This window comes from Cynara cardunculus (assembly GCF_001531365.2).
Source record: "Cynara cardunculus var. scolymus isolate 2C chromosome LG 9, CcrdV1, whole genome shotgun sequence".
NCBI lineage: Eukaryota > Viridiplantae > Streptophyta > Magnoliopsida > Asterales > Asteraceae > Cynara > Cynara cardunculus.
In genome coordinates, this window is record NC_037536.1 from 12,066,003 (window position 1) to 12,086,332 (window position 20,330).

The 20,330-nt window shown below is 36.0% G+C and overlaps 3 protein-coding genes across 5 annotated transcripts; all 3 read left to right on the plus strand.

The window, feature by feature from the left end:
* The first annotated feature begins 1,479 nt into the window (after positions 1-1,479).
* Positions 1,480-5,155, plus strand: LOC112518269 (protein ABSCISIC ACID-INSENSITIVE 5). 3 transcript variants are annotated; one of them, XM_025125905.1, is made up of 5 exons: positions 1,480-1,841; positions 3,074-4,291; positions 4,378-4,449; positions 4,537-4,566; positions 4,652-5,155. In XM_025125905.1, the coding sequence occupies exons 2-5, from the start codon at positions 3,164-3,166 to the stop codon at positions 4,745-4,747; spliced, it is 1,326 nt and encodes a 441-aa protein (XP_024981673.1). In that variant the 5' UTR covers positions 1,480-1,841; positions 3,074-3,163; the 3' UTR covers positions 4,748-5,155. The 3 variants fall into 3 exon arrangements, with proteins under 3 accessions (XP_024981673.1, XP_024981675.1, XP_024981676.1); XM_025125907.1 differs by having other exon boundaries at positions 3,101-4,291; XM_025125908.1 differs by having other exon boundaries at positions 3,119-4,291.
* A 2,742-nt stretch (positions 5,156-7,897) lies between these two features.
* Positions 7,898-14,116, plus strand: LOC112518512 (cell division protein FtsZ homolog 2-1, chloroplastic-like). Its single transcript, XM_025126231.1, has 8 exons — positions 7,898-7,970; positions 8,269-8,970; positions 11,263-11,562; positions 11,814-11,904; positions 12,121-12,245; positions 13,207-13,299; positions 13,488-13,553; positions 13,697-14,116. The coding sequence occupies exons 2-8, from the start codon at positions 8,311-8,313 to the stop codon at positions 13,814-13,816; spliced, it is 1,455 nt and encodes a 484-aa protein (XP_024981999.1). The 5' UTR covers positions 7,898-7,970; positions 8,269-8,310; the 3' UTR covers positions 13,817-14,116.
* Positions 14,117-18,967: 4,851 nt separating this feature from the next.
* Positions 18,968-19,662, plus strand: LOC112518562 (protein BIC1-like). The gene has a single exon (XM_025126300.1). The coding sequence runs from the start codon at positions 19,142-19,144 to the stop codon at positions 19,499-19,501; it is 360 nt and encodes a 119-aa protein (XP_024982068.1). The 5' UTR covers positions 18,968-19,141; the 3' UTR covers positions 19,502-19,662.
* The last annotated feature ends 668 nt before the right edge of the window (positions 19,663-20,330 follow it).

The following is a 20,330-nucleotide window of genomic DNA, read 5'->3' on the forward strand; positions in this document are numbered from 1 at the left end:
ATGAACCTTAATAACATATAAAATTAAATAAAACTGTTTCATCATGAAACTAATTATTCAGCCTTAAGTCAAATATGAAATGAAACTGTTTCACCAACATCAACCCCTTTCATAAACTATTTYRTAMWGAAACCTTTGCTCATCAAAAGTGTTGCATTATCATTAATTCCATTTTCAATATAATGAAACTGTTTCACTATTATATATTGAATCATWTATAAAATGAAAAAATGTATTACGAAAATGAAACTGTTTCATTTTACTAAACTCATTTCACGAATCTTGCATCTCTTAGAATATGAATTTTTTTTACATCATGACAATGTTTCATTGATATATATAATATGCTTTGAAGACTAATATAAGTCATTTACACATGAAACACACATGAAACATTTTTCATGACTATAGAGTGTAATGAATATTTTTTTTTTCACCTGCAGCAACCCACGATTTCATCAATATATTTGATGAAATCTTCATAATTTRTTTCATTATTCATTATAGTTATCATTAAAATAATGATTTTAATAATATAATTTCCTTATATATTGAAACGTTTCCTTTCTTCARTATTTATTTTATTTAATTTCTTTATATAATATGAATTAATAACTTCCATAATTACGAAATATGTGTACAAAATGTCATAAATACCCTTATTATTTAAATTTAATTGAAAACAAATGGAATTTTTTTATTGGTCGAATTTGGTTTACACGGTTTTTTAGAATTGGACGGTTCGCATTTGAACCTGCCCCTATATATATATATATATGTTAAATTAGGATGCACCTTAAAAAAGTTGCAATCTTGTCATTAACTTATAACTTGACATTTTTATCACGTTATATCTTACATCATTTGGAATATTAAAAAAATATAAAAGTCAATAGTTTATAAATCATAAAAATAAATTATAAACCATAAAACTAGAAATCATAATTTAAACATATAATGACCAAAATAACGATTTTTTTATTAACCTGGATATTTAACCCGTTATGCAAGCCGATTAATCTCAAGACGATCACCTGTTTTGCAGATAGTTTGGAGTCAACGTACTTGAACTTCCGTGGCCACAAAGGGATTTTTAATTTATTCTCTTTTGGATTTGGACCTAAAACCTCCTAATACTTTTAATCTTTGAAGCTAAGCTCAAATCAACCATACACCACCTTGTAGTTCCAAAATAATGATTTTAATTCAACAAAACTGAAAATCGTAATATACTCCAAAAATTAGCAAGAACACAGGATATTATATTAAAAAAGAACGAAACAAAAAAGAAGCCGTCGTCTGAAACAGGAAGGACACGTGGAAGAAAACAAGGCAAGTTTCAGAATCCGAGGCTGCTATGAAGCAGACACCTGTCCAAGACGTGTCAATCGAAAACATTTGTTTATTCCCAAAACTACCCTTTCTCCCTATCATCTTCTCTTCTCCTCACTGAAGTCTGCATGGAATTCCCAGTCCCATCTATCTTCCATTGATGTGAGCTCCAATAAACTCCTCAAATTTGACCTTTCTACCCTCACCTGGGTCCCACTACCCTTTGCTTTCCTTGCCTTCAACACCACCACTGCAACTTTCTGCAACTCCAATTCCCCCCTCACATTCTCTCTCTCTAACTTTCTCTCTCTCTCTCTCTCTCTCTCTCTATATATATATATATATATGAAGTTGGTAGCTACTGGATCAGTAGTTGGTTAATGGTGGTTTCTGGGAATTAATTGTTTTATAATTGTGAAGTTTTGAGCAGGTTTAATTCAGCTATGAAGTGTCTGAAAGATTCAGAAGTGTGGGATTAGATCTACTAATTGCCGCCATATATAGAAGAGGTATATATATATATATATATATAATGCATGCAGTTGAACCTTTATAATCAATGCTTCTTCAATGGTTTTCATGAATCTTTTGAATTAATTGGTGTTTGATTCTACATAGGTTTCAATATCTTGATTGCATATAAGGGTGTTTGGCTGATTGATTATTTAACCAGCTGAATTAGTAAAACAATAAGGGTATAGCTTAACCTGTCAATAAGGTATAATACAGGTTTGAGTTTCGTAAGGCCACTGGGATCTTTCTGACTGTTCTTCGGACCCTTGGGATTAGTTGAGGTTCGCACAAACTAGCGTGAATAGTTCACATCAAGCGGTGCACTTATTATTTTTTCGGTGGGGGTGGGTTGAGGAGGAGAGGGGGTTTCTATTTATGGAATGCTTAACCGAGCAATTTACGGTCGATTTGATAAGACCTATGTAACCGAGTTTTACGTAAAGATCGGGGTTTTTTAAAAAATCTATAGGATTTTAAATTAGATGAATCTAAGGAACGATTTCGCATCCGGGGTCAGATCCAATCAATGGGATGAAATTTCATAGGTTAGGGGTTGTTTGTTTACCTCTTAATAGTTTTATTAAGAGCCAGTCTCTGAATCGTTAAGAGGTGAATCGTGTTTGACAAGAAAAAAATATGCTATTTTAAAACCTTCTGAATGATTTTGTATCTTGGGCATCTCTGAACCATTCATCAACCCAATTTCATTCTGAATAATTATCAAACTATTATATTTTCATTTTACACTATATTATAAGAGTGTTTTGATTATTCTGACCGCTTAATCTTTCTGTACCGAATCATTCAGCAACTGCTAAACAACCTCTAATACTGTTTTACACTATTTTCAATTGCATCATGGTAGGATCAACCCTTATTTTTAGCAGAGTTGATGTCTTACGGTCGTAATTTTTATGGATTAGTGGCCTTGGATACCCTTTTAATGAAAAATGAACCTTTTATCAAAGCTGGTGTCTTACGGTTGCAATTTGTCCGGATTAGCCTAGGCATGGCTTTGGATACCCTTTCAATGAAAAATGATCCTTTACTTGCAAGTTGTCTATCGGAATTAGCCCACAATAGATCGAACGGTCCACATTGGTTGCACTTTGTACCACAATTGACAAGATTTGGCCGTATCTATAAGTAAACGTCACATGAAGATCGTTTCGTTCGATTTGTTGTTTGTTGCTCGAAATTTAATTGTGCTTTTGTTTTCTTTCGATAGTTGAATGACTTCAAAATTGATGTATAGTTGACTTCCGATCCACAGTCGAGTTTCATTTCAACCGATCGAGACTAGCTGAACCGTAAACAGATGGTGGTCCCAGACTCGGAAATCATGTCTCCCGGTGAAGTTGAATCTCCATTGCAATCCGATCAACACCAACCTAGGAACAATGTCCATAATGCCCTCCTACCGCAGCTTGGCCGGCAATCCTCCATCTATTCCCTCACTTTGGATGAGTTTCAACACACTCTTTGCGAGAGCGGAAAGAACTTCGGATCGATGAATATGGACGAGTTTCTCAACAGCATTTGGACCGCGGAAGAAAACCAGGCTCATGCCCAAGTTCACCCAGCGGCTGCCGCCACTGCTGGTGGCAGCGTCAGTACTTCGGCCGCCATGGCTCCTAACAGTGCCAGCAGCAGCGGGCAATTCTTGACGGGAGTCAACACTGGTGCCGCTGAACCGAATATGATTGTCAAACAACTAAGCTTGCCGAGACAAGGCTCGTTAAATCTCCTGGGCCCGCTCTCTCGTAAAACGGTCGATGAGGTGTGGTCAGAGATACAAAAGACGCAACATGATCATCATCCGAGCAATAACTCGAGTAATGTTCAAGTTCCCGGTTCCGCCCAACGCCAGCCGACGTATGGAGAAATGACTCTCGAGGATTTCTTAGTGAAGGCGGGGGTGGTTCGAGAACAAAACCACCCCAACGCTCCGCCGGTTCAGCAGCAACCGCCACCACCATTTGGGTTGTACCCAAATGGAAATAATCGTGTTGTTGGGCCACCGCCTGGCTCGACCCACGTGATAAGGCCACTGATGGCCGTCAGCACGGGCGGCGGTGCCACCACTATCCAACCATACTCGCCACTCATCAGGGAGGCACAAGGTTACCCCGGAGGTGGGAAAAGGAGCAGTACCTATCAACCACAGCCTCCACCTTGTTACGGTGGTATGGTAGGAAATGGTGGTGGTGTTGCCGGTGGTTACGGGCAGGGGTTGGGGATCGGATCACCAGTGAGTCCGGTGTCTTCCGATGGGATAGCTACCAGCCAACTCGATAGCGGGAATCAGTATGCATTGGAGATGGGCGGCATAAGGGGAGGCCGAAAACGAATAATTGACGGTCCGGTGGAGAAAGTGGTGGAGAGGCGGCAGAGGCGGATGATAAAAAACCGAGAATCCGCTGCAAGATCTCGAGCTAGAAAACAGGTACGTTTCTTTTCATCAAATCATCGGGTCTTCCTATTACGTCTCTCGATATCACAATCGTAATCTCGATTTCCATTTTCCGGCAGGCTTACACAGTTGAATTGGAGGCAGAGTTGAACATGTTAAAGGAGGAGAATGCTCAACTCAAACAAGCTCTGGTGAGAACCAAATAATATTCACTTACACCCCCTCAAGTTTTAAGTTTATCAGTTTTGACTGAATACTCTAACTGTTTTTCACAACAGGCAGAAATAGAGAGAAAAAGAAAACAACAGGTGTCGACATCTTTTAGATCGTCTGTTATCAAAAAACTTGATTTATCTCTCGGCTCGTAAATGAAATATCGAAACTTTTGTGCAGTTTTTCGAAGACATGAGAATGAAAGCCCTGCCGAGAGCTCAAAAAGCGAAAGAAAAATTACGAGTGTTGAGGAGAAGCTCGAGCTGTCCGACCTGATTGCCAGAAGAACCTCGAGTGAGATGAGTACTTTTTTCGTCTCTAAACTTATATAGTTCGAATAATAGAGGATATATGTAATATATATTATATAGGCGGTTCCGGGTTTTTTTCCTTCCGTTTTAGGCCAAAACTTAGGGACCTCAAGGATGCAACGGGTTTGTCGGTTGAATGTATAGTCGAAAGTCCCTTGGAAGTTTTAGCTTCTTGCGTTGAGTCTTGTGTGAATTATATAGTGATTATAGATTTCCTTTTCAAGCTGCTTTTTTCCTTTCTAGATGCTGCGTTTTTCCCTACAAATCGAAAAATTGAGCTAAAACTTACCACTATGCCAAATTTTGGATTTGATCCGTTAGCAAATGGACTCGGTAGCGGAGACTGGCTAAATGGACCGTAAACTTAATTCAGCGCCACAAGATACTTTTTTTTTGCAGGTTGTCGCAAGTTGCGATGTGTCTTTAGGTTGCCAGAAGTTGCGACTTTGACTTGTTTTTTGTGCGTTGACAGATCGATGACTTGTTTTTTGTGCGTTGACAGCTCGATGCATGTCCTTATGGTGCCGCAGGCTAGGGTGTCTCAAATTCTTTTTATGTTGCACTTATTTTTCATTTGGGTGCATCAAAAACGTCAGAAACCGTAAAGAAAAATGTCTAGCGTTATTAACTTGTGGTTTCTTGGCTATTTTGTGATATTCTTTTTGTAGATGGCGAAAAAATCCCCATATAGTTATTTATGATAATAATCTCTTAAAAGAAAATCTCTCCCACATAGTCGCATCATTCACTTATTGTTTTAGTGATGGTTGCTGAATGGTTTTATGCATAATGATTAAAAGGTCAGATTGTGTAGGCTGTGTTTGGTACATGAGATGGGATGGACAAAACTCACTGTCCCACGTTTGATGGAACGATAATTCACTGTCTCATGTTTGGTGCGAGTGCGACATGAGACAGAGACAAGAATTGAGACAATATGGGACAAAAAGGACTCTTTTTATTCCACCAAAATAGGTGGAGCAAAATGGGACAAGAATGAGAGAGAAACTAAAATATAACTATTTAACCCTCGTTTAATATATAATCTTAATATGATAGTTGTTTTAGTGGTCACCACTGCTAGTCGCGGCCACCACTACCATCGGTAGCCACTGTCACCAACAGTAGCCACCGTTGGCCAGTTTGAATGAAATATAATGTAGTTGTTTGATAGTTGTTTTGAATGGACGGTTTGAACGACAACAAATTACCACTTTAACCCTTTGTATGATTTAGTTATGAATGAAATATAGTTGTTTGGTTAATATTTAAATAAAATAATTATTTTGCAAATATTACTACATACTCAATATTACTAGTTCAAAACAACGTTTCATATTAATCCAAACAAACATAATATTAATCGTATAGTTACGTTCTAGATTAAACAAAAACATAATAACCAAATTCAACATCGTAGTTTTTGAGCAATTCTTAACTTGACGCAATTAACAATAACTGATTTGCAATCTGATCACGTAAATTAGACATGTATTCATTGTTTTGAGTCCCAAAAGGTCTTCCATCCATTTCATCTTCATCGTCTCGCCAATTTCTTCTTGTCCCTTGGCAAGATCATAATTTGAACATGCAAAAGTAGACCCTGATCCTTTATTTGCTTCTTGATAGGCACCAATTTATTAGCTCTTCTTATTTAGAAACAGACTTGTATAAGAACAAGAAGTCGAAAATACAGATACAACAGCCTCGTTGAAAACACAGATACACAAACGAGAGTCCAAAGGTGGAGACTTATCTATGTTTTCTGATTTTCGCTCCAGTTTGAGCATCTATCCTCAACCTTCTGTTCAAACTGCGGAGGTGTATTAGTGTATATGTATTTATATATTCCAATGTACAGTCTGGCCCCCTTGTGTATTAGTCCAAGCCTTATGCCAAACAAGCTACTTTAGGCTACATTAAGTCAAAATTTTGTAAAGGCACCCATTTAAGCTTATCGTTCTAAAGTCCTCAAAGTTGATTGGATCGGAACCTTTGGGATTAGAGAAATAAAAGACGAGTTGCATCTTAGACTAAAGGATTCATTTTCCTAAAACCAATTTGCAGCATTTATGATCCCCGATTTCATGAGTTACCAATTTTTTTTGATGAAACGAAAATTAAACCCATCAAGGTCGGGTGCTTTCGAGCTATCCCAAAAATTTATGGCATTTAAGGTCTCTAATTCCGAAAACTTAGCCTCAAGGAAAATCAACCTCCCCGGGGTCCAGACTTTGAACAAATTGTCTTCAAATTTACAGTCCAACCGTCCAAACTTCTCCAGATCTTGAGCCAAAGCAGCTATAAGCCGCAGACTTGACTAAAGAAGGGCCTACACACCAGTTTTCTGGCTTCCCCGATAGAAACCCCGACAATGTTGCTTTTGAGATGCTTCATTTTAAGCGAAGAGTGAATTTTTTTGGAGTTTTCATCAGCCTCTAGGATCCATGTTGATCTAACATTTTTCGTTTGCGTAGATTTCCGATTACCAATTTCAACTTCAGACAGAATTGGAGTTTCGACATCTGGTCTAAGACGAGTAGCCGTGTTCTTGGCAAATAAAGGGTAAGATTGGAATCGAAAATTGGATATAAAATATTGATTCATTGAAAGCGAACATTTGACTTTCAATAATTTGGCCTAAAAATACAAACATGATCAGGAATTTTTATTTATTTATTTATTAACCTGGATATCCAACCCGCTATGCGAGCCGATTAATCCCATGACAACCACCTGCTTTGCAGATAGTCCAAAGTCATCGTATTTAAACCTTCGTGGCCACAAGACATTCTCTGGTCCAATTGCCGTTTTTGTTTCTGTATTCCTGATTTAGGATTTTTATTCCTCCTAGGATTTGAACCTGACACCTCCTGGTATTTTTGACCTTTAAAATCTGGTTTGATTAGGAAATTAGAAGTAAAATAAAAACAAATAAGATGTCAATTTTGAAAAAGAAAAGAAATGTAGGTAGCCAACCAATGAAAGGCATGGGCGATAAGGATATCATGCGATGAAAGGCTCCTTCCCTAAAGCGAAACACGCTCTGTCATTACATGACAATTAGCAAATTAAAACCATTTTGAGTAAGAAAACAACAAGAAGATTAAAACCCCCCTTTTTCTTCTCTGCAAATTGCTTTCCGACGTTGCTGCTGCTTCGTTCTTGCTCCACCGGAGCTATCTCAGGTTTTCAGCTTTCATCCTCTCAATTTACTCACATTTTTCGTACACACCCCAATTGGGTTTCTTGTGTTTCTATCTCCTATGCGTGCGTATACCCAATTGTCATTTGGGGTTTATCTTTCATTTGAAGTTATTTTATGTTTAGGGTTACTGTTTTCTGGGTCGAATTTGCTGTTTTCTCATTCAATTTTTATCACTAGCGATTATGCTACATTCTACCCATGTCTTTTAATTGGGTTGTGTAGGTTTAATTTTTCGTCTATATTGCAAGTTACCCATCTTGTGATTTCTTGAAGAACAGGTATCATTATAGGCAAATTCGTTTTGGGAAGTGAGGAGCCATATGATGGCAACAAGTATATCACCATCGTTAATTCCTTTAGAAACTCGGAATTCAATGGGGGTATTAACTGTATTTGGAGGGAGAGTTTCAATGGAAACTCGATTGGGAAGAGTGAGTTTCTTGAAGATGACTGATGACAAACATGGGTTTTTGAATACGAGCCACAAGATATCTTATGGTGCCCAGATTAGATGTTTGGCCAATTCTCACAACATCAATCAGTTTAATAACAAAGATCAGTTTCTCAATTTGCACCCAGAAGTTTCTATGCTTAGAGGTGAGGGAAACAACACGGTGATCAATCCACGGCAGGATAACAATTTGAGTGGAAATGTTACTGAGATTTTGAGAGATTCAACGAATTCTGGTAATTACAACGAGGCCAAGATTAAAGTAATTGGTGTTGGAGGTGGTGGGTCAAATGCGGTTAATCGAATGATTGAGAGTGCAATGAAGGGTGTGGAGTTTTGGATTGTGAACACTGATGTTCAAGCCATGAGAATGTCGCCTGTTTTCCCAGAGCAGCGATTGCAAATTGGGCAGGAGTTGACACGTGGGCTTGGCGCTGGTGGTAACCCCGATGTTGGTATGAATGCTGCCAAAGAAAGCAGAGAATCTATTGAAGAAGCTGTTTATGGTTCAGATATGGTTTTCGTTACCGTAAGTTTACTTCTCTTATAACTCTAAATGCATTATAAAGATCGCCGGTTTGAATCATAGGAACATTTAACGAAGAAAACCATATTTAGTTGGTTCCCACCATGATCCTGCAAGTGTTAGTTCCCGATTTTGTTATTTTATTTTTACATGCTACATGCTGAAACGTGTGAGGTAATAATGATTAGGGATGCCATTTGATGCTTGAGTTATGCAAGAACTTAAACAATTGAACTGTGAAACCATTTAAAGCATTTTTCAATACAATCATGATAAATTAGGAATGTTAACATATTGGAAACAACCTCTTTATACATGAGATTTTTAGGTATATAACTCTAAATGAGGTTTTAGTTAAATCTATGACCTTTTGATGAGTATGAAGCGATTTTTCGTTTAATAGGTCAAGAGATCATGGATTGAATTAAAATCTCATTTTTAAGGCTATATACCTTAATGACCCCTCCTTACGCCTAGGAGTCGAGGAAAGATCTGTGTACATCATACCCTCCCCGTACCCTACTTCCAGGTGAGATATATCTGGTATAAGACAAAGCTCAAATACCCGAGTGAACTATCTTTTTCCAATTTTGGTGATTACAATTTCTTAAGTATGACAAATAGATTGCTATGTTTGTTTCAACTTTATTGCTATATCGGAGCACAAAACAATTTGTTACTAATATAAGATTAATACCATATGGCTAGAACATTCTCTTTCTTTTGGGTTCTTGTGCATTTATCATTATCTTTATTATGTACGTATTATTATATTGTAGTAATGATAGTCTTCTTTCTTTTGTTGCCTTTTATAGACATTATATTTGCAATTTTCTATTATAAACTTTCACAGTTGCAAATAAGCATTGATTTTCTTCGTCAATGATCTCAAGATTGGACACATTTGTTAGAGCTTTTCTGCATATTGTAGATGGTGAGAGTTGCAATCAAAGTGACCATCGACCATCGTTTTGCCGCCTCATAGAAGAGTTGTTGGAGGGGGGGGGGGGTTAATGAGAGAATTGTATTTGTTTATAAATGATAAAAGAGATGCATTTGTGTATGAAGTACAATTACAATTATTTATTAAGAAATAGAGTTCAGTCACACGCCAAAAGGACTATTTGGGCCATTCAACTTAAATGAGATTTCATTTCATAAGGTAATGTTCTGACAAGTTTAGTGGCATTCTTGTATATGGAGGTGACATTCTCAAATATGTCAGAAGTTTATGGATTTAAATTTTTTGGTGTGAACGTTATTCAACCAACGGACCCTCACCAAAGTAGGATGTTCCTATCCAAATATAGAATAGATTATTTGTGAGAGAGGGTAGTGAGCAACATGGTGGGTGTGTCCTCTGTCTTGGTTAATCGTGACGGTTGTAGATAGATACATAGATAGATTAAGTAAGAGTGAGGTTTGTACTTTGTAGTTGTGTTCGCTTAGCAAGAAGTGCAACAATTTCCGCTGTCAATCGTGATGTTTCCTTTTTCGGCAAATTTTCAAGTAAAATTTACTCTTTTCGTCCCAAAATATGTGTCCACTTTCAAAAGTAAGGTCTACTTCCCGATTCTACCCTTAATTTTAAGATGGGGAAATTTATTACCTCCTCTATTATTAAGGGTAAAATTGTCATTTAGTTAATTAAAAAGTGTAATTCTTACACATTTCTAAGACTGTGCCTTTTTTATTATGGACATTTATTTTGGGACAGAAGAGTACCTAATTGCCTATCATAATCATTAGAAAATACTTGTGGGATGTTTTGGATATTTTAACGCTAGTTAAACACTTTTATGCAACTATGTGTCCAATCTAAATAAAGCCTAGGCCTTGGGATCCTCCCCATAGGCCGTTAGTTCGAGTCTCCTCAGGGTCACTGGGGATTTTCGTGGCTGTTATCTTCAAGGCCTATGAGATCAGTTGAGGTGCGTGGAAGCTGGCCCGACACCCATGATTGCCAAAAAAGATTCTTTCATAGACCATCATTTTCATTGTTGTGTCTTTTTGAATTGGTGGTTATTCCCTCTGTTCTTCAAAAGATACACTCAAAATCTTAGCACAAAAAGACGTTTTTCAACGCGAAAGTTGATATGGATTCTTCTAGTTTTCGCGAAATTACATTGAAACTCGTAGCTAATTATAACAGAAACAATATCAATTTAAATTATCTCGAAAGTCAAAATGTATCACTTTATTTTGGAAATGTCTGTAGTATTGATGTGTGGCTGATCTTATAAACCTATCCTTGTTACATTAGCAACTCCGAGTTTTAATTTTCGTTATGCGCAGGCTGGGATGGGTGGAGGAACAGGTACTGGTGGGGCCCCTATAATTGCTGGGGTCGCAAAGTCGATGGGTATTTTAACTGTTGGTATTGTTACAACTCCGTTCTCGTTTGAGGGCCGAAGAAGGGCAGTTCAAGCACAAGAAGGAATTGCATCTTTGAGGGAAAACGTAGACACTCTGATTGTGATTCCAAATGACAAGTTATTGACTGCGGTTTCTCCATCTACCCCTGTAACAGAAGCTTTTAATCTGGCCGATGATATTCTTAGACAAGGTGTTCGTGGTATCTCTGACATAATTACGGTATAAAATTCATGAATGACTGGTTTTTTACAAGTTAGATTTTGTGGGTATTTTCACGTTTACAAGATGGGGGTCTTCATGGAAACAGTCGTTCTACCTTTTGGGGTAGAGGACAGGTCATTGTACATTCCGCCCCCATACCCTACTTTCGAGTGGAATATACTGGAATCATTTGGTTTGATTTGGTCTTAACCATGGTTGTTTATGAAGTTCTTTTCTATTTCATTTATACATTTGGCTTAAATTTGCAGATTCCGGGCCTGGTTAATGTTGATTTTGCTGATGTGCGAGCCATTATGGAAAATGCAGGCTCGTCTTTAATGGGGATTGGAACTGCAACAGGTTAGTAGGAAAAACTACTGGTTAAGCGTGTCAGATTTTCTTTTAAAAACAAACCAACCTGGTATATATATATGGGGTCTGGGGAGGGTAAGATGTACCCCAAAGAGTAGAGCGGTTATAAAAGCTGGTGCTTGTAAAAGTGTGGTTAATTCACTACAGCAATTAGTTTCTCGAGTTGTTCGCCTTGGTGCTCCATTAATCTTTGTTTCTTAATAGGGAAGACTAGGGCAAGAGATGCTGCATTGAATGCCATTCAATCACCTTTGCTAGATATTGGTATCGAGAGGGCTACTGGAATTGTGTGGAATATAACTGGTGGTAGCGATTTGACATTATTTGAGGTCTCTCTCTCTCTCTCTCTCTCTCTACACACAAACACATATCTATATCGTATATGTATATGTATATGTATATATATATGCATATGTATGTGTACAGGGGCGGGTTCAAGAGAGAATACTAAAAAAGGGAGAACAACGGAACCATCCCAACCTTCCATCTATTTTAATTCAACGCTTGTGAATAACTAGGACTGTTACATTTTGCCATAACAAAATCCATGATTATAGGGGGCGGTGACATTTGAATCTTGCCCATATATTTTTTAAAACCAACGGTTGGTAGGGGTTCTCTTGTTCTCTTTTTGCATTGGTTCTCTCTTGAACCTCCTTCTATATGTATATGTATATGTATATGTGTGTGTGTGTATATATATATATATATATATATATGTAGGGGCAGGTTCAATTGAACACCTAAGTTCCGTTGTGAACAGGGGGACAAAGGAGAGTGCGCCATGTGTCCCAGACATTCACGGCTTATTCATCATGCATGGTGTAAAAACATTCATCACGAATGATCTCGTTCATTATTCATAATGAATGTGGACGACCAAGGACACATGTCGTGCTTTCCTTTGTCCCCCGGTTCACAACGGAAAAAGGGTTTGCAATTGAACTTTCATCTGTATATGTGTGTATGTATGTTGCATCATCATTACACTTCTACATGTCTTCTTCTTTAGATATTATAAGCTCCGTGTATTTGACCATCCAAGAAAAGATTCACCGATACACTTCTATATGCCTCCCCAAGTCAATGCAGCGTATGCCGAGCATAGACCCCTTAATAATGACAAAATAGAAGAACAACATTTAACGAAATCAATCTTTCTAGTAGTTTGTATATATATACTCTTTGGGGTCTGCGTGGGATTAACTGGATTCGTTCGTTTTAGTTAAAAAGGAAATTGTTGCATTTATTTTGGGTACTTGAGCGTTCTAATCTACTGTCGAATGGCAGGTGAATGCTGCAGCTGAGGTTATATACGATCTTGTGGATCCAAGTGCTAACTTGATCTTTGGAGCAGTCATTGATCCATCAATAAGTGGTCAAGTAAGTTTATTTTCACAATTTCGTTCAATACTTTGTGATCGAGTTTTTGAACCTTCATACTGTGGTTGCAAACTAACCATCGCCATGAAAATGTCGGAAAAGAATACAAGAGTTTGCAAGAAAGAATGATTTGGGCAAAAACTACGGAAATGTAAAAGCTAAAAAATGATCTTATTGGTTTTTTACAGGTTAGCATAACTCTTATAGCAACCGGATTCAAGCGACAAGAAGAAAGTGATGGGCGGAATCTCCAGGTTTGTTCTGTTTTTTAGCGAAATTTTCATGTTACCCCTTTACAAACGGCCATGCCATTTGATATTTCTTCTACCCTCCAGAACTTCAATAAAAATCAAAGGGTAGTTTTGGGAATTGTATCATAAACTTGGTGAAATTGCAGGCCGGTCAGGCAGATGTGGTTGGAATGAATCGACGATCACCAGCCTTCACGGAAAGTGGTTCAGTAGAAATCCCGGAGTTTCTAAGGAAGAAAGGGCGGTCACGCTACCCACGAGCTTGAGGTGGTCGTCGTTTTTTACCTTTTTGCCCTTTGTGATATAGTGAAAGTATGGTTGTGTAGGTAGAGAAGATTGTTGCCATTAATTGCTGGCAAAGCTTTAAGAGAGAATAAAAGGGTTGTAGCTGCTTGTTGCAAAGTGGATGGCAACTACATTACTTGCTGCCAAAAGATTGTTTGAACCAGAGGTTAGAGAATTTAGTTGTGTTTTAGTCGGTCCTGCGTATAATGTACGATGTTGTCGGAAGATTTACTATTTCTGTGTGCATATATACGTGTCGAGATCATGGATTCACTAGCAAATACGGGAGTGAGTCGTCACCTGATAGTCCAATACGAGTGTAAACCATTACCCAATAGGCCAATACGAGTATAAACGATTTACTACTATGTTTTTCTTTTCCTTTTGTTGCTAACTATTTACCAAGGGTCTAATTGGCGTAAGGTCTGGCGGCGAGGCAAGCTTCAAGGCGGTTCAAGCCTTGTGCGCGACGGCAAGGGCGCAGTGTTTTTGAAAGCGTGATATAAGTAGGCATGGTAATGGGGCGGAGACCCCAATCTCGTCCTCGTTCCCGTCCCCGTCCCCGTTGGGGAATTTGATCACATCCCGTCCCCAACGGGAAAATGGGGAATTTTTTTTTCCTGTTTGTGTAAGTTTTTTTTAAATCAAATGTGAGACATTACACATGTTTAAATCTCACATTTTTTCCAATAAACCTAATATCACAAGGAATTTTAATTTAATACAAAAATATACATCATCATATAATAATTAATAAATCGAAAACCAATAGAAATTTAATTTAATTTTAAAAAATCAACATCATATGTGCCAACACATATTGGAGCAAAACTTTAATCAGTTAGATTGTTTAGGATCAGGTCTTGGCTTCTTAGCTTCAACAATAAATTTGTAATTCTTATTTTAATACAAAATATAGAACTAAAAGTGAAAACTTATTGTGTTTGTATTCAACTCCCCCTGACAAACCCATATCCTATGTAAATCTTTACATTCTAGGACCAACAAAGAAAACCACTAGATTAATACTAATTAGATATACTAGATCAATTTTCTTCTAAAGCGCAATTCATGAGCTGTTTTGGAATTAAAATTGATCAAATGTCCAAATCTCTTCTTACATTCTGACCTTAACTCCTACTCTTACATGATCCTTCGTCCCCCCCTCTCTCTCTCTCTCTCTCTCTATATATATATATATATATATATATATGTGTGTGTGTGTGTATATATATAGCCAAAAGTTATTTTGAGAAAAGGTAAATATTTGAGAAATAAAAAAAATGATCCTAGCATTTCATACGATTAAGATCAGATTTGACAGGTCAATAATTACTATTTTGACTAGTCAAAAATTGCAGCTATGCAAAAGATAAAGAGAGTAATTTTATAACTTTTATAAATAGACAGCAAACGGGTCCATATATGAACTATATGTTCATATGTGAACTTGTTAGTTCCCATATAAACTATTTTAACCGATTCACATATGAATTATTTTAAATTATTCGATATGAACTCGTGTGATTCACATATGAACTAATTAACTTATTCACATATGAATCCTTGTGATTAACATATGAACTAATCAACTGATTCACATATGAACTAATTAATTAATTCATATATGTAGTAATTATTTGATTCATATATGAATCAGCTAAATAGTTCACATATGAACATATAGTTAATATGTGTATCACATAGGTTGACAAATGAATCCATTTGTCGTCTATTTATAAAAGTTACGAAACTACCCCTCTACCTTCCGCATGCCCTGCGAGAAATTATCCGGTGCTTCTTTACATAAATGTTGACTATATGAAGGGTTTGGATAACTTCTTTACATCTCAAATATTTATCACTTCTCAAATGAGTATTTCCATATATATTCACAAGTTGATTTGATGGCTAGAGAAAGAAGTGGTATGGGAAGAAGGTAGCAAGATTTTTTTATAAAATTGAGGGGTCAAGAATCATCACATAATATCTCCCACTTGAACCCATTTATTCTACAGTTTTGTTCGATTTAAATGCATCTACACTTGAACATATAAATCTCAAAGTTAGATGCCATGGCATTTTTATTGTGTTTGAATTTGAATATTGTTCGATTAGTTAACTATCGCAAGTTTAACAAATAACGAGCTACAAAAGTTTCATTCATTCGAATATGATATCTTTTTTAATCCTTGTATGATAAAAAAAAAAAAGAGTACTGAAGACTTTAGATTCATATATAAACTACGTAAAAACAAGATAATTGCTGTTTTGTAATTCTTTATCTGATAGCATGATTAGTATCGGCTTTGGTTGAACTGAACACACGAAATCGATAATTCAATAAAGAAAAGACTAGTCAACAACCTATTGTTTTAGTCTACGTTAGTATATATCATCATAGAATATAATTTATGACGGATATTATTTTTTGTTAATGTAAACCCGATAATACCCCTCACCTTATTCATTCATTTGTTGATTTGTTCCCATCAGTCAAAAGGAAAAATCATAATATTCGTACGCTTTCTTAAAATCAACATCTACCTCACGATACTTTAAAGGCATCCTCACACAACCACATAATACTTTCAAATTACTTTTACATGTGTTATTGATGGGATATTTTAAATACCTTTTTTTAATCCACAGAATGTTCAATTCAGGTTGCTGGTTTTGTAAGAACGACATAGAAACATGAATTATATTTTAAAATTATTTTTATTGAAAGTTTGTTCTAATTATTATAAGCAAGGAATACACATTTGGCATCTTTTAGAAAGTGAATCTAACCGGGGGTGCTCATGGGTTGGGTTGATCGGGTTGAAGACATTTGAACAACCCAACTCAATGCTTGCGGTTTGAAAAATCTTAACCTAACTCAACCCAAACCAGAGTGCAACCCAACCCGTATAGGTTGGTCGGGTTGATACTTTGGTACATTAAAATATTATTCTAACCTGGAATATGTTATTTTTTTACTCATAATTTCTTTTTCATCATCAACCATTTAATACAACTTATCCATATTTCTTACGTATATCACATTCAGTTAATTTTCTCAATTTACATATATATGTTCACCGTTACTGAACATATATATGAATGAGTTATATAGATATGTGAATAGATTGAAAATATGTGTATATGAAAAGCATACATGATAGTATAATTCTCTAATATATATATATTAATAGAAATTCAACATTAATATTAAATTCAAGAAATAAAAGGATATTGGGTTCATCGGGTTGAGTTGAGTTCAAATAATATCAACCCAATACCTATGGTTTGACAATTTTATAACTCAATTAGACATCGGGTTGCGTCAGATTAAATTATTTCACATTGAATTGGGTTGGATTGATCGGGTTAGTCGGGTTATTGAGCACCCCTAAATTTGTAGAGGGAAGTTGAATGCGTGGTTTTTGCATGTTAAAAGAAAACACATATTTTTGTATTAATTAATTATTTAATAATATTTATATTAAAATCAAATAAAATCTTTTAAACTAAAGGGTAAATTACATAATTCATCCTTGTGGTATTCTCAATCTCTGATAATAGTCACGTTACAAACCAAAAATTACACAAGCAACCTCAACGTTTGAATTTACTTACACGATGGTACCTAGTCCTAACGAACGTTATGTCCATCCATTAATTAAGGGCATTTTCGTCCTTTCACCATGATTTAGTTTCTTAATTATATACTTTCATCTTCCTTTCTTCACTACCCCTCTCTCCCTAAATGAAAACTACCACCTCCCCTTTCGAAACCCGAGAAACCATGTTACATCTTCTTTTGCATCTTCACTGACTCGAGAACCCCAATTCGAATAAGGAAACATCACTACAATTGTTTAAACTTAAATTCTATAAAGCAATCTATTATGACATTTTAGACGTATCTGGTGCCCTATAAAATCGATTTTGTTATATTGTGGTGTTCCAACTGGCCATGAGAGAAGAAAAGAATAAAGGTTCTTGATGATATGATGTTTTCTGTGTTTTTTTGACATTCAGTGGCAATCGTGTGGGAAAGCGTTGTTGTATTTGTTCTATTCTTGTTCGATATTAGAGTTTTGGATTTGTGTCAGTTATCACATTTTGATTTAAAATACACGAGTTTCGTCATTGATGTTCACATCTTCTTGGGTTCTTGACGTTCGTAATATGAAAAATAATTGTTCTTGATGCTCATATTTTCTTGTGTTCATTTAGAATCTAAACACCAAGTGCTCTTGAAGTAATTATGTTATGCATAATATTATGTGTCTGAGTTTGAAGAAAAATCAAAAATATTTGACGGTAAATCTTGGAGCATCTGCAACAAATTCTCTAAAATGGAGAAAATGAAGATTTTATGCATATTTTTGCTCTAATGGGATTCTCTAAAATAAAGAATTTGTTGAAGATGAATGTAACTATCTACGAATATTATGAGTTTTAGATATCCATTTTAGATTAAATTTTAAAGAATCCATTACAACAAAGTTGAGTTTATAGGACACCCTCAATCTCTAAGCGTCCCAATAGACCGTTTTATAGGACTTAATTTATAGGACCAAAAATATAAAGCGTCCTATCTAAAGGTGTTGTAATAAGTTTATATGACGCTTTTGGACGTATTAACAAGTTTTTTAAGACAATTTTAATACAAAGTTTTGCATTAGCAACTTTACAGGACATTTTCTCAAAAGTGTCCTATAAACTCAATTTTTTATAGGACACTTGCTTTTATAGGACGGTTTTTCAAATAGTGTTCTATAAAGTTACTAATGAGACATTTTATATTAAAAGTGTCCTAAAAAACTTATTATGACGTCAAAAAAACGTCATATAAACTTATTACAACGCCCTTAGATATGACACTTTATTATTTTGGTCATATAAACTAAGTTCTATAAAGAAGTCTATTATGACACTTAAAAATTAAAAGTGTCCTATAAACTCGATTTTGTTGTAATGACGTGTTGGAGATGCTCTTAACCGTTAGAGACCCTCGTATGATTTTTGATTGGAGTAGCAATTCTTAAAGTTTGAAAATACCACAAGGACTATTTTTGTAATTTAGTCAAAGTTAAAACTTAAATGTGCTGGCCCGTTTTTCAAAAACCATACAAAACAAACCCTAGAGTGACGTGCATTAACACACACCGATCCATCCCCCAAACCCCCCACCACCTCACTCCGCCACCTCTCTTTTACTACCACACATATCTCCTCTCCATTTCCTTCATTACTAAACAAAACCACCAAAAGCAACTACACGATCCATCCATCAACGACGTCCCTGCATTTAAATGGACACCCACAAAAACCCTAATCTTGAAACCACTCCTGACCATGCGCCACCCTCATCTTCACAAGATCGCAAGATCAACCATGGCTTCAACATCAAGAATCTTGAAGACAAAGACGACGACGTCGTTTCAACAGCATCACCACCAGGGGTGGAGGAGGAGAGTGGAAGGGAGAGGCTAAAGAGGCACCGGCTGGAGATGGCGGGTCGGGTTTGGATCCCAGACATATGGGAACAAGAAGATCTGTTGAAAGACTGGATAGATTGCAGCATGTTTGATTCGTCTTTAGGGAACAAGAGTATAATGTCAGCAAGAACAGCTTTGGTTCAAGAAGCAAGATCAACGGCCACCGTGCAGTAAATAAGGTTCATCGATGGGTCAGAGGTGTGGTTTTTTCTGTTCTTCAAGAGTCGAAAACTGGCCTTCAATTATGCATAAAAAGATACTATTCATTTTTAAGCTTTAAAAAGTAGTTGATTTTACATGTTTGTAATAAAAGAATGTTGTTGATATTACAAAAATCAAATACTTCCATGTTATTTTTTCTGCTGATGATTGCTTTATTTGACTTGTTTATTAATTGGTGGGTCGTTTATCAAACACTTACCCGGTAAATGTTTATCGGTAAAATTTTAGTCCACTAAAACGATATAGTATATAACAATTTACCTAGTAAGCGATTACCGTGGTAAGAGTCGTCGCCCTCACTTACCGGGTAAGACTCTTGATCCTTGTATCGATCTTACCGGATAAGATTGTTGGTCCTTACTATATTCATCCGGTGAGATAATGTTTCTTGATAAGCGCTTACCTAGGTAAACGGCCCTGAATTGTTTGATTTGTTTCACGATGAAAATCATAGCTATATGTATGATAATTAATTTTTAGAGAAAAATATTTATTATTTAGATATTATTTCTGTGGATAGATACAATGAATGTTTTTTTTCTTTTGTATTTTCTTAATTTGGTAACAAAAACCCGAATTAATTATGATGGGAATATTTTATTAATAGGTATTTTAAAGTATTCTTAATCGTTGTAATATAGTGTTTTTTATAAAATATTATAAGGGTAATCGTGTAATATATCAAGACATATTTCAATTTTAAATGTTTTGTTTTCTTATTTATCTATATCGATATAATACGGTTTTATGTGTTTTTGAGAAAACGATAATGTTTTTATTT

What these genes read in the sequence shown, in the direction of transcription:
- LOC112518269 (XM_025125905.1), top strand. Translation starts at nt 3,164, where the DNA reads ATGGTGGTCCCAGACTCGGAAATCATGTCTCCCGGTGAAGTTGAATCT. An exon ending in GATCTCGAGCTAGAAAACAG is followed by an intron (nt 4,292 to 4,377) that starts GTACGTTTCTTT and finishes ATTTTCCGGCAG; the next exon opens with GCTTACACAGTTGAATTGGA. An exon ending in CTCAACTCAAACAAGCTCTG is followed by an intron (nt 4,450 to 4,536) that starts GTGAGAACCAAA and finishes TTTTCACAACAG; the next exon opens with GCAGAAATAGAGAGAAAAAG.
- LOC112518512 (XM_025126231.1), top strand. Translation starts at nt 8,311, where the DNA reads ATGATGGCAACAAGTATATCACCATCGTTAATTCCTTTAGAAACTCGG. An exon ending in CAGATATGGTTTTCGTTACC is followed by an intron (nt 8,971 to 11,262) that starts GTAAGTTTACTT and finishes CGTTATGCGCAG; the next exon opens with GCTGGGATGGGTGGAGGAAC. An exon ending in GTGATGGGCGGAATCTCCAG is followed by an intron (nt 13,554 to 13,696) that starts GTTTGTTCTGTT and finishes GTGAAATTGCAG; the next exon opens with GCCGGTCAGGCAGATGTGGT.
- LOC112518562 (XM_025126300.1), top strand. Translation starts at nt 19,142, where the DNA reads ATGGACACCCACAAAAACCCTAATCTTGAAACCACTCCTGACCATGCG.